This window comes from Ursus americanus, chromosome 30, assembly GCF_024610735.1.
Source record: "Ursus americanus isolate L20-20 chromosome 30, mUrsAme1.1.p, whole genome shotgun sequence".
Classification (NCBI taxonomy): Eukaryota; Metazoa; Chordata; class Mammalia; order Carnivora; family Ursidae; genus Ursus; species Ursus americanus.
The window spans coordinates 17,634,265-17,648,237 of record NC_142156.1 but is presented as its reverse complement, the minus strand read 5'-3'; the positions used below and the strand labels follow the sequence as shown (position 1 = coordinate 17,648,237).

General features: G+C 36.3%; 1 protein-coding gene across 10 annotated transcripts in view; it reads left to right on the top strand.

Moving 5' to 3' along the window:
* The window catches only part of IFT81 (intraflagellar transport 81), a 209,924-nt gene that overhangs the window by 178,987 nt on the left and 16,964 nt on the right, over positions 1-13,973 (top strand). For 6 of the 10 annotated variants that reach the window (XR_015722331.1, XM_087857364.1, XM_045777165.2 and 3 more), the window contains one exon: positions 2,371-2,514. The exons of 2 other annotated variants lie outside the window; for them this stretch is intronic. Coding sequence is in view for 7 of the 8 variants with exons in the window: in XM_087857364.1 (XP_087713490.1) it covers positions 2,371-2,514 (144 nt within the window). In the remaining variant the exon portion in view is untranslated. Of the gene's footprint in view, positions 1-2,370; positions 3,093-5,465; positions 13,971-13,973 lie in introns of those variants that run through there. 2 more of the 10 variants (XM_087857366.1, XM_087857365.1) reach the window with 2 other exon arrangements.

The window sequence follows — 13,973 nt, the reverse complement described above, 5'->3', positions numbered from 1 at the left end:
TTCATAAAGTTAAAGGTTTCAAACACACATGGTTATGAAGCACATTAAATTTAATATTTCTGACACAGACAGTGCCCACATACTGTCGTCAGTTTCTTTAAATAACTTATAGGTGGTTAGGATTTCTGACAAGGAAGTTATTCCAATAATATAAGAAAATGTATAGTTAAGTAGTACCTTAATCTTAAAATCATTCTAAGAACTGTTAAAATTCTTGATCTGACTTACTACTTTTGTTTTAGTTCTTGAGGATAAAAATATTTGGTGTAAAATAATTTATTTACTTTAAGTTTTTATTTAAATTCCAGTTAGTTAACATACAGTGTAATTCTAGTTTCAGGTGGACAATATAGTGATTCCATACTTCTATACATGGTGCTCATCATAAGTGCCCTCCTTAATCCCCATCACATCAACTATTCAGCCCATCCTCCCACCCACCTCCCTTCTGGTAACCATCAATTTATTCTCTACAGTTCAGAGTCTGTTTCTTGGTTTGCCTCTCTCTCTCTCTCCCTCTCTCTCCTTTTTTTGTAAATAGACTTAAATAGATGTATTTGCATTCCAGGTACTGTGTCAAAAATTTGCTATTTACTTTTGCTATTTTTTTAGAGAGAGAGCATGCACAAGCACAAGCAGAGGGGAGAGGCAAAAGCAGACTCCCCGCTGAGTAGGGAGCCCTATGAGTGGGCTCGACCCAGGATCCCCGGGATCACTAGGACCCTGGGATCACAACCCGAGCTGAAGGCAAAAGCTAACTGAGCCACCCAGGCACCCCTAAATTCTGTTAATTCTGCTTTGTTTCCCGTTGCTATTTGCTGTTAATTTTGCTTTCATTAGCCATAGCTGGGAAGGGCAGTCTTCAGTAAAGTGTTTTGAATCCAGGCCTCAGCTTAGTTTAGCCTCTTGTTTGGGCTAAATTATGACGAGGCTTCTCATTTGTGTCCTTAGATCAACTATTAGATCAACCATATACCAAGAGAGGAAAGGATGGGGATGGTTCTGTGTTACCTGTTTCCGTCTTTGCTTCTTTTTCTGTCCTTGGTTATTCCTCACACTCAGTGTCACTGTGTACATTTCTGTCACGCTGTGTTTCCTGATGTGTGCGCTGTCATGATCTCTGTTTTCCTCTGCCTACCTGCCTTCCTTTCTTTCCCTCTTCCTTCCTTCCTCTCATTTTCTCTGACTTTCTGCTATGCCTCCTTTCAGTCATCCTTTCTGGATTTGCCCTAATACAAAACCAAAGTATATTTTTACAATTTATTGGAACATTTTCTTATTCCTGTTTATAATTTTAGAGTCTGTGAGTAGAACAGTTTTGACAGATGGAATCATATAGGCTATTAGTAACAAAAACAAGTCTGGGGGCACCTGGCTGACTTAGTTGGTAGAGCATGAGACTCTGAATCTCAGTGTTGTGAGTTCAAGCCCCATGCTGGGCAAGGAGCCTACTTAAAAATAAATAAAAATAAAAACAATTCTGATAAAGATATGGCTTATTTAATAGTGTACTTTTTAAAAAATCACAAAACCTTCTTCCTGAGGAATATATGCATACAATTTGATTTATTTGGGCACACATAGAACACACACAGATTCAGGAAAGAATAGAATATTTAATAATAATAATAATAATAATAATAATAATAATAATAATAATAATAAAATAATAATAATATATAACATATGATAGTTTCTCAAGTATTTCTAGATCTACTTTGTCATGTGAAAAAATAATCTTATGGAGTGCCTGGGGGGCTCAGTTGGTTGAGTGTCTGCCTTCAGCTCAGGGGTCCTGGGTTTGAGCCTCAAGTCAGGCTCCTTGCTCAGCAGGGAGTCTGCTTCTCCCTCTGCCCTACCCCCCTGCTCATGCTCTCTCTCACTCTCACCCACGCTCTCTCTTGAATAAATAAATAAAATCTTAAAAAAAATAATCTTATAAGGCAGATAATTTTATAATTATCCCCTTTTATCAGCCTTAACTGACAGTTGAGAGAAGTGAGGTCCACAAAAATTGTCTTTCTTATAGCTTGTGACAAAGCCAAGTTTGAAACCAAAGTCTTCTGACTTCCAAAATCTGCACTTTTTTCTACATCATGGTACTGTTTCATTTTCCTGATTCCCTTTATTTTTTCACTCCCTTTCTTTTATATTTTTCTATTCTTTTTAACTTCAAGCTTCCTACATCTGTCATCAATTTAATTAACTTTTATCATCTTAGTTTTCATACATCTCAGAAGAACCTGGTTTAGTTAACTGTTATTCATCAGATGTACAAAAAGCAGACCATGTTCTTCTGTTGACAGTAATAGAAGTAAATCCCTGAAACTGAAACTCAGTCATTCTTGATTTTTTTTTTTTTTATGGTAGAAACTCCGAGAAAAACAAAAAGCTGTACGAGAAAGTCATGGTCCAAATATGAAACAAGCGAAAATGTGGTGTGATTTTGAGCAGTTGATGGAATGTAAGAAACAGTGCTTTCTGAAACAACAAAGCCAAACTCCCATGGGTCAGGTAATTCGGGAGGGCGGGGAGGACCGGTTGGTGCTCTGAATCCCCGTGCCATCATTCGGAGTTTTCAGCTGATACTTCTAGATGTAAGCACAATCCCGTAATGCATTTCTTTTCTGGAAAGTGATTTGTACATTTTGCTTTCAGGTTAGCCATTCCCTAGTAAGTTTCCTTGGAAGATGATGTTCAGGTAGATTTAGGTTTTAAAGTTTTTTAATATGACAAACGGCTTTTATTGTTTGGCTTAGTTTAGAGAGCAGTGGTGTCTTAGGAGTTTTATGAGACAGGAGACTAAGTTTACTCTCTGTAAATGTAAACATGTGTCCATTAAGAAGCATGTAGTTTTTTTAAAAATGTAATAACCCAGTGGCTTAATGTTCTTAATCTTTTTTTAACTTTAGAGGAATCTTTTAGGAACTAATATCTCTTGTTTTGAAGAAACATTTATCTGAAGTTCAGCAATTCCTACAGTTTCACTTCAGTTTCTCTTTCTTCTGTAAAATTCAAGAAAATTTGCTATTTTGAATAACATATTTGTTCTGTCTGTATTATTTAAAGGCGAATAAAACTTGGTGCACATATGATGACTATTTACTTTTGAATTATATAGCTGTGCCAAATTATTATTTTTTAACTATTTGTGTTATAGAATTGTATTAAATTTACAGATTATTACTTATTTTTACCCAAAATCTAATATAGTATTTAGGTCTTGGGTACTTTTATTTTAAATATAATAAGTAGTCACAGAATATAGAAATTATCATGTGCTAAAAAGCTACTGTAGGATTCCAAGTGAAATTCAAGGGTCCAAAGTGCTTCTAATTTCTGCTTCATTTGGATAGGGTACTTGAAGATTTCTTTGATTTTTCCTTGAAGAAAGATACTAAATTCATATGCTACCCTTTACTTCACTTCAGTTTCATTATACTTTTTAAAATGTCTTCTTTTAGGGGTGCCTAGTTGGTGCAGTGTGTTAAGTGTCTGATTCTTGGTTTCGGCTCAGGTCACGACCTCAGGGTCCTGAGCCCCACATCGGGCTCTACGCTCAGTGCAGAGTCTTCTTGAGACTTCCTCTCCCTCTGCCCCTCTGCCCTGCTCTCGCTTTCTCTCTCTCTCTAAAATAAATAAATAAATCTTTTAAAAAAATAAAATGTCTTCCCTTTAGATTTGAAAACTCAGATTTCAAATTATCAGCATGTCCATCCTGGGTTAGTTCTCTGTAGGTAGCCTGGGGATGGCAGTGAGAGGCAAAGAACATTTCAATGAAGAAAGTTGTTTCTACCCTGTGCAAAACATGCAAACTTGATTATGGCTTTGGATCTCTTTGTTTCCAAGTGTGTTCTTCTCTTACTTTTGTTTGAAAGCTTCTTCTTGGCAATCAGATAAACTTACCAATAGGGAGACTATTGGTAACTGCTATCGCAAGAAAAGATGGGATCCATCAGTGCAAGGAAGAACTTACCAAGAAAGTATGGAAAGAAACTTCTTTTAATAAATTTCAAGAAAAAAAAAGAAGCATTTTAATATTATTGTTATGTGGTTTCAATCTGGGCCTTAGCTTACTTTAGCCTCTTATTTGGGCAAGTATCAGCCACCAGATTTCTCATTTGTGCCTTTAGATCAACAACGAGATATACCAGATACTAAACGAGGAAAGGCTGTGTTTCAGTATGGAAACAAACCTTTCTTAATTCAATAAATCAGTTTTTGAACATTGAAGTAGATGTATTTGTTCACTGTTGGCTACTGGCTTGTTATTTTTAAGCCAGTGGCAAGTGATGTTCCTTTAACCAGAGTATGAATTCCTTTGCAAATTTTTGGAAAAGACTAGATGTCCCTCACAGAAATGAAACAGCTTTTTATCCCCCTAAGGAAAGTCAGCTTGTAAGATTATAAAACTTGGTGATTAATTTTTTTTAGCCCTTACTATCCTTGATGCTCTTCTCTTAATTTTAAAATTTGTTAAGGACAGATACTCCAAGGAATGCTTATAATTCTGATTTGATTATTGCTTGCCATCTTTATTCCACACAGAAGGAATATGTGGATTAAACACTAGGCAGCTCCAAAATTACTTTATTAACTGAAGCAGAACATCATTATTACTTCAAGAAAAGCAAATTGAAAAAAAAAAGCCACCCTAAAGTACAAAGTTATTTATAGTTTTTATGTAACATTGGACATTTAGTAATGCATCTTAATGGGTTTTATAAAGTGACTTTCCACTCATTTTGTGATTTGATTGGAACATTAAAAAGCTTTGACTAACTCTGACAGTTTTAGACAGCTGGCACTTAGAGAAGAGCTTATTACATTTTTCCTTCAGGATTGATACTTTAGCTGGCTAATTGATGAGAGTACTTAATCATTTTGGAAAATAATCTGTCTTCCACATGATGGCCCAAATAAAGAAGAAAAATGTAGCCTGTGAAATCTGCTTTTGCGTTCATGGATTTGCTCCTCCTAGGATTCAGTGTTGCCAACTGTTGCATGGGACTGACTGTATTAACTGTAAATTTCAAAAGGCCACTACTTATCTTGTTTTCTATATTAGTTCAGGAAATAATCCAACTTTAAAGGTTGTCCTTTAAGAGCAATCTTGTAATAGGATAATGTCTTTTCTGTTATAAGTCTATTAACATCTAAATCCAAGATCATGTATTTTTCTGGTCCAGGGAATACCAGAAGGGACTTAGGACATTGTCAAAGGCTTGTGGAAATCAAACCAGATCTTAGGAAATTATAGAACACTTAACTTTCTTCTTTAGATTAATACTTTCTGTCATTTTGCTTTAGTTCAGTAGGCAGCAATAGTAAAAGAAGCCATTTTATTAAACTATCAAATCCAAATGTATCATTCTGCCTTATTAGTTTATATAACATATATAAATTTTCTGGAAACTTTTAAGCTCTGTGCATTTTCCAAATATGATTATTTCTTAACTTTTTAGGCTAACATGATCCAGAGCACCTTTTGGTAATTGGAGTAAAAAGAAGAGACTGAATTTGTTGCTCAACTAAAAATGTATAAATTTGCTGAATTCTTCTGAATCCAGTTTGAAAATATGCACAAATGGATAACTTGCCAAAGCTGCCTTTACAAAGGCAAAATCCAGTTTGTATTGAAAAATGACTTCCTATGGAGATGTGTGTCTTAGAGAAACCTCCTTGTCATACACAGGCATTTACCCTACATTAGTGACTAATGAGCATGAATCAAAGGCTTGTTTCTACAAATGGTTCTAGGCGCTTACATCATTCCTCTTGCTTGGCGTGAAGGAGTGTTTAGCCCTAGGGAGTGGGTAAGTAAGCAGCCTGATGATTAACTTCCATTAAACCCGGTTATTTCAATAACTTATCCATTGTTGTAGTGAAAGTAAGATCTAGATTGTGTATACAACGAATCCTTCTTTTTTAAACAATCTGTGGCAGCCAGGAGATTTTTTTTTTAAAGTTGTACTTTTATTAAATATGTAATTGTTTCTCTACCCAGAAGGAGCTACTGGCTTGGCTCCTCCTCCCTTTCCTTTTAATGAGAACAGTTTAATTAGAGCTGTTTAGTAGATGGCAGCTAGGCATGAGGTGAGCATTTTGTCCAGAAATGATAGAGAGAGGTCTTTCGGAGTTATCTGTATATTTTCAATCTTTGGCTCTCTCAAGACAAAAAAAGAGAAAGTTGGCTGTAACTGTCATTCAGTCCCATCCCATCCTTGCAAAAGAAATCAAAAACTAAAACACAGTATCCAAACAAGTATTTTCTAGAAGACTTGGACAAACATATGCTTTCTGCTCCCATGCTCCCTCTTTTGGCAAATTGGAAGTACTTTCTCGGCAAACATAATTTCACAATTTCCTCTCTAGAATTGCCGAGAGACTTGAGTCACCAAACTTGGTTTACTGCTATGGAAATTCACTATTCAGACAGAACACACGAGGAAATTAAAGATTTCTGTTTTTCAGGAAAAGTATTGTTTCCACCTCAGTTCAGAGTGTCACAGCAGGGTCCTGGCAGGGCTGCTGCATTGCCCTGCACGCGGTAACCTGGTAAATAGCCATAGCATTTTGGAGCTTGAAAGGAACCTTGGAATGATTTGGGTAATCATTTATTAAATTGGGACCTTTGAGAGCTCTCTTTCACCCTCTCAACAGTGCAGAAATCAGCACCGTGCTGCTCATAGCGAATCACTTTCCAGCCTCAGTGGAGTAACCGCAATGCGGCTCACTCCTCACGAGGGAGCCTGTTTCATTGTTAAAGAGCACCGCCTGATTACTTTCTGGGTTCTAAAAATGAAGCAAACTTATAGAGGGAGGACGTTTTTTTAGAAACACCAGTTAGGCAGAGCGAGAGTGAACCAATTTTACTCCCTGAAGCTTTGTAATCATAATCATGATTGAGTACTTAGTATGGACCAGATACTGTCCTAAGTGCTTCGTGTGTCTGAACTGATGTAACTCTCACAATAACCCCAGGAGGTAAATACTGTTATCCCCACTTAATAGATGAGGAAACAGGCACAGATAGGCTTCCACGGTATTACACAGCTGATAGCTGTGGGCAGAGCCAGGGCCCAAAGACTGTGCTCTTCAGTCCTGTGCTGTATGAACTACAGTGTGACCCATGTATATACTGGTTGTATATATGCAGACAGGCTGATGTCCAGTTAATGAACTATAATATGTGCGAAATTACAGTTCTTTTTTTAAAACGTGTTCACTTACTATATACCTAAGGGGGAAAAAAAACTTTAGTAAATGAGTAAAAATAAACTCTACTGTCCAGATGTGGGAATTATGCTAAAAATGAATGTCAAGTAAATGCATAAAAGAAAGAAGTAATAGTTTTGGACACAGAACAAATGGAAGCTTTATGGGTTATAATTTAAATCTTTCTCTGTAAAAGTGTTAAAATCATATATGTCTTCTGTTGCTGGACATATAGATTCCAGTTTTTTATGAACAATGCTGCAATGGAACTTAAAAATTGAAATACAGTACAATATTAAGTAAAACCACCAAGTTTATTTAATTTGGTCAAATCCAGAATCCATTGAATCGTTTTATAGATGTTTCTTGCCTTCCTTTATGAAAATGCCAAGGCTAAACCAAAGAAGTTAGCAAGATATTACTTAATTAATTAGAGAATGAAATTGTAAATTCATTCATTTATTTATTTGCAAATATTTATTGAGTATCTTCTGTGTGCCTGACATTGTGCTAAGTGCTAAAATATAAAGTGAATACGACCTGGTTTTGGCTTTCAAAGAGCTCACAATCTAGAATACTCTAATATGTAGCAAAAATTGAAGTTCTTTTATGTATAAAAAGAACTAGGAGCTCAGAGGAAGAAGCAATTAATTCTGACATGGGGGACTGAGGAAAGGCTAATGAAAGAGGTAGGACTCAAGCTGGGTTTGTAACAAGGAGTTAAGATTTTGATAGCCATGGGAAAGGAGGAAGACATTAAGGCATTTGAGAACACGAAATTACCCAAATACATGAGAGAGAAGAAGGAGCTCCTATCATGTGCCAAACCCTTGTGCTCTGTAATTTGATGTGCTAGGCACTCAGCTAAACTCTGTGAAAAGGTACAGTAAGTGTATAAGACATGGCCCCATCATTAACAGGACTAACAATAAATTAAACAGTAGCAAACATATTAAAACCTAATAATCAAGTGCGAAATTCCATGGTGGTACTATCAAAGTTCAATCACGACAGAGATCTAGAGAAGACAAAAGGCTCAAAGTGGAGTCCAGGAGGTCTTGTCCAAGAGGGAGGAATGATCGGGGCCTGGAAAGATGAGGATTTGGACAGGTGAATGGGAGAGCATGAGAGGGCCTCAGGGATGAAACCAGCAGGTGCTCATTGGTCCTTTCCTGCATCCAGCTCCATATCAAGCACATCAAGCAGGAAAAGCCATGGCCTCCCCTTTCAGGGAACTTGAAATCTTAGTTACCAAGATGAGAAATGTAACCAATAATTGAAGCAGTTTTCAGCACTGGATTATCCAGTAGGCAAACTGATAAACTCTGAATTTTCTGAAAGTGTTTGATATTTCAGAGATCAAAGAAGTTTTCATTAGAAAAATCATAACTAGGGGTGCCTGGGTGACTCAGTCTGTTAAGCATCTGTCTTCAGCTCAGATCATGATCGCAGGGTCCTGGAATGGAGCCCTGCGTGGGGCTCCCTGCTCAGTGGGGAGCCTGCTTCTCTCTCTCCCTCTGCCCCTCCCCCTGCTTGTGCTCTCTCACTTTCTCTTTCAAATAAATAAATAAAATCTTAAAAAAAGAGAAAAGAAAAAAAGAAAAATCAGAACTATTAGACTTCCTTATACTCTTCTCAGGGTTTAGGATCTCTAAAAGTTTCAATGCAGCTTTTTGGAATGGGATCAAGAGTTAACAGATCTAAGGGCAAAAGGAAAAAACACTTTGGGCTGAAGCAATTTGGGCAGGCTGGAGATGCAGGTACAAGTTAAAACCCTTCTGGACACAAGGGCAGAATGTGGCTCAGGGAGGAAGCAAGAGCTCCACGGGGAAGAGGGAGCCCTGAGAAAGGAATGCCCTCAAGGACTAACCAGGCAAGACTGGAGGGAATTGGGAATAATTTGGAGATGGAAACCAAATTGCTGAAGGTTTTGAGGTAGTGCAATTGCAAGTCATGTCCATTTGGTGTGTGATAATCGGGAGTTGTTAATATCCCTGCTTCTCCTTGGACACTTTATGAAATCAGAGACTCACTACATTGTAGAGAATGACAGATGATCACTGCCACAGGAGACTGTTATCATGGACTAAGTTTGTTTTTTTCATGACAGAGGAGAGGCAATAAGCCAGTTATTTATTGCTTTGCATTTAGGGGGATTTTTTTTTTTAACACTAACTCAAAAGATTCAGCTTTTTATTATTTGATTCAGGTTACAACTCTGTGTCATCTCTATCACCACCACTTTTTCATTCTATGTAACATTTTCAGATGCATGAAAAAGATTTGATAATTCCAAGGAATTGAGCTTAGAAACAGCGTATTTAAGAGTTATACTTCTGTTGAGAGACATTTTTATAAGTTTATATGATTTTCTATATATTAAAAAATGTGAGAAAAAATTCAGAGCTGGTGTTTATGCTTGATTTCTTTTTCTTGAGAGTAGGAAAAAGAACTCCTTTTTGTTGTAGTTAATTGCCAAGTCGCCAAGGAGAGCCTCCACGCTTGAAGAGACCCACTTGCTAGTGACCTGGCAGTGTCAAACAAATGTTCAACTTTTATTCTGACACTTCTTGAAGAATTTGATTGAAACTATATATGTCCAGATAACACTCAGCAAAGTGCCCTTCTTGCATTTGTTTCAAGATATATTTGGAAACAAGAGAGATGACCTTGGATGCAGCTGCTTTTCCAATTTAGGACTTCTCTCTGGGTCTACTGAATAATATTTCCCAACATTGAAAATTAAAAGGATGGAAAAACATTTTAGTTACTATATGCCATAAGTCCTATGATGGAGGATTTTTCCCCCCAGCAATATGTTCTGCCTCTAAAAGAATGATATATTTAGACCACAAACTCTATGTTAGCTTTCTAACCATCTATTTCAAAATACATTTAGGAACACATTTGCTTTTCATCAGAGCGCCTTTTTGTAATCTAAATTGAGCTGTCCTTGCTTTTTAAAATATTTTAGCATCTGAGAAATAAAAAATAAGGAGCGGTTAACCCTTCGCCTTTGCTTTCTGGCATTCAAAATGTGTTCCGAAGCCAAGGTTCATTGTAGCTTGATGTAAGATCTAAAAGAAGACGGGGGAGGCTCTGACATCCCCGGCTAAGGTTATTGCCACCTGTCCAGATGACAATACAAGTCCTGCTAGTCTAACCTCAAGCCTGAAAGCCAAGGTTAGCTTCCAGTTGTATCTACATTTAGCCCACGGAGATGGATGGTTTTAACTGTCATTAAAGTGACGTTCTTTCAGTTACCATTATGCATATTTTGGAGGTTTAAACAGTTCCATTTTTAATTTGTTGTCACAGTCACAGGACAAGACTTAGGTAACCTGTTTGATAAAGCAATTTTACTTTTAAGCAAGTAAGTAATTAAGAATTGGAGTCTGATCATTGTCCTGCACAGCATATTACCAGAGATAGTAACATTTTCTATTTTCCTATGGTTCACTAAGATGTTATAGCCCATTAGAGCTGATTACATTGTTAGCAACAATCTCCAGCATACGCAGTACATTAATTCCCAGTAAAATGTGTTAGACACGCGCACGCACACACATGCACGTGCACATGCAGACACAGAAAACACCATATTATAATACTTGAAAGGATAGCTTATTCTCAAGGATTCCTTGTTGCTTGATTTAGAATCAAATCAATGACATCAACTGTTAGCTACAAGGTAAGTGATTTTGAATAGTCAACAGATTCTTAAAACTATCACCACTTAAGATACTTTTAAAGATGATCCATCCCATCAGATAACAGTCTGATCTTAAATTTTTAATTGTTACAAATTATTGCCCCAGCCTTGCTTTGCAGTTTCCTAATTCAAAACCTGGTGACTTTTATTTTTAATCTGACATTTACTCCTTTATAAAAACAGATTTTCCATGGGCGTGCCTATCTTGTGTACATTTCCATTATTTTATTGATGTTGAGCTAGAGTAATTGCTGTCGTCTCTGCACAGCCCTAATTAAGTAAATAACAGTTAATAGTACCCAAACTAATAGATTTTATAGGATAAGCAGTAAAGCTTGCTCTTACTGTTGTCAGAAACTCCTCCAACCACACAACTTTTGAACCATGCTTTTTAGAGATATGAAAAAGGAAAATAAGATGATACCTACAAAACATTCCCAAGATCTGCAGTGCTCAAAGAAGATTTTAATGAGGGAAAAGTCTCAAAGAAAAGGTAGTTTTATTTTAAGTAATAACAGAGATTAAATGTGAGTTTTGTGGAATGTTTTTATAAAACATTACTTTCAAATGTATGTTTTCTCATCCTCCCTCTAAAAACATATACAAAACTTTGAGCCAAAAAGAATATTCCTGCATGGTTTGTGCTGATTAAGTTTGTCAGGATGTTTCAGGGGCCCTTTTCTCTCTACCCAGCTCTCCTTATAGTCTCCGATACTCTTCACCAAATCAGAGCATTACTGATGTTCAGTTAAGTGTTCATTGCTTGGGAATTAGTATCTCGCTGTCAGCCTTCCTAACACAGGAGAGATTTCTAGCAACTACAAAGTGAATATATTTCTCTAAACTCTTTTTATCTGTGTCTTCCGTAGATGGAATTCATATTCAGCCGTCAGCAGATTTATATAGAATCTGGTTTATCCAAATATTTGCAGTACCATCAAATCAAGAGTTTCTTTATTTCCTTATCATGCCCAGATATCTTACCTTGATCTTTTTGTTACAAAATCCAGATATGTTTATTTAACAAAGGCAGATCTAATATGTTCCTGGTTCAAACTCATTTTAGCATCTTTCTTTTTTTCTGTCCCTGACCCTCTCCAACTTTTTTTGTTCTCATATTTTTTTCTTCTTATGTGTATCATTCCATTACTACTTAAACTTTCTCTGATTGTATCTCACACATTCTCTTGCCACTAATAAGTTCACTTTTGGATCATCTTCCAATTTTTTTTTATTGAGGCAAATTTGGTATATGACATTGTATGAATTCCAAGTGAACAACATTATAATTAATCATCTGTGTACACTGATGATTATACATCTCTGTGATGATGGTACAGCTCTGTGAATGTATTAAGAAACACTGAATGTGTGAATACACTAAAACCACTTTAAATTCGTCAACTGTGTGGTATGTGAATTATGCCCCCAATAAAACCGCTAAAAATAAAAATATAGTTCAATGCAACAGAAGTCAAATAATATCAATCAGTATTAGTTTTAAAAAAATAAAAAGCCCTCAGCAACCCCACTCTTCTCACTTCTCTGAGGCATTTCCAAAGTTAACTTTTGGAATATTCTTCCAGAAGTTTTCATTGTACACGAAGGGAGTTATATTCACTGTTCTGCAACTTGCTTTTTGCACCTGACAGTCTTTGCACTCTTATGCAAGTATATCTGTCAGAAAGAAAAAAAGCAAAACAAAACACCTTAGAAGTAGCATTATTGTATTCAGAGGTATGTGCATTTAAAATTTTCCTAGATAGGTACTGCCAAATTACTCTCCAAAAAGCTGGTGATAATTTGTAATCCCATCAGTTGTGTATGACAGAGCATAGTTTGTTGTTCCCTTATAAAGCTAGTACAACTTTATAGGTGTATATAAAGCTTATACACCTTTATAGGTGTATAAAGCTAGATGTACTAGCTTTATAACATCTTTGTCATTATGATAGGTCTCAAGAATTATTTTAATTTGTATTTTTAAAATTATGAGTGAAAAAAAATATGAGTGAGGTTAGTTTTTTGTGGCTTATTTTAAGTGATAATGTGATATTTTTTTCTAACTGAAAAGTCCATAATGTTAACTGTAGAAATGTTGAATAATTAAAATCATCTATAACCCACCACCCAGAGATTATCACCATTTACAATTTTACTTCTAGTCTTCTTTCTGTGAAATTTATCTTGTGGTGTTTTTTTTTTTTAAGCAAATAATGAGGGTTGGTAGAGGAGCTTATTTTCATATTTAAAATACACAATTTACAAAAGGAGGTTATAATTCAGCTACTTAGAGTATTGCTTTGAGCTCTTTTAATCAAGGTGCTATATAAATATTCAGTGGACTGAGCTCCCCTGTGCCAAGGTTTTGGGATCAGCTAGTGGAAAACTCATTAGCATTCCTTCCTTGACACTGTACTGTCACTACCAGGGCTCAAACTGGATGAGATTTCCTGGAAGCCAACAGGTCTCTTAGTAAAGGAGACGGAGCTCTACGATCCTTTAATGGCATGGAAGATAAAGGAATCCTGTACTTTAAAAAACAAACACACATTTTATAATGCATGTTTATATATGGGTCCACATATATAATCATTTTTCTCACTCACACACATAAAACAAGATGAGATGAGATCAGTGAGCCAGGATAGGAACATGCAGAAAGAGTGCTGGACACCTGGGGAACAGTGAAATGATTAGCATACAAGGTCAGCCATTCAGAGATACAAGTCCTGTATGGTAATCATATGTTTCCTTACCTGATTCTTCTTTGGACTGGAAGAGCATGGAATAAGGGATGGGTTTCTGTTCACAGTTATATTCCCTGTGCCTAGTTAAGTACACAGGCAACTTTGATCAGTGAAGAATGAATGAATAGAAGTGAAAGACTGTGACCTTGAATAAATCATTAATTGCTTTGGACCTCAGTTTCTTTCTCTGACAGCTTCAAAGAATTATCGAAAGGATGAAATAAGGTAATGTTTGAAGGTGGTGGCTGAGACTGGCAGTCCCCTCCAAGCTGACTGTCTCCTCTTTATTTTTA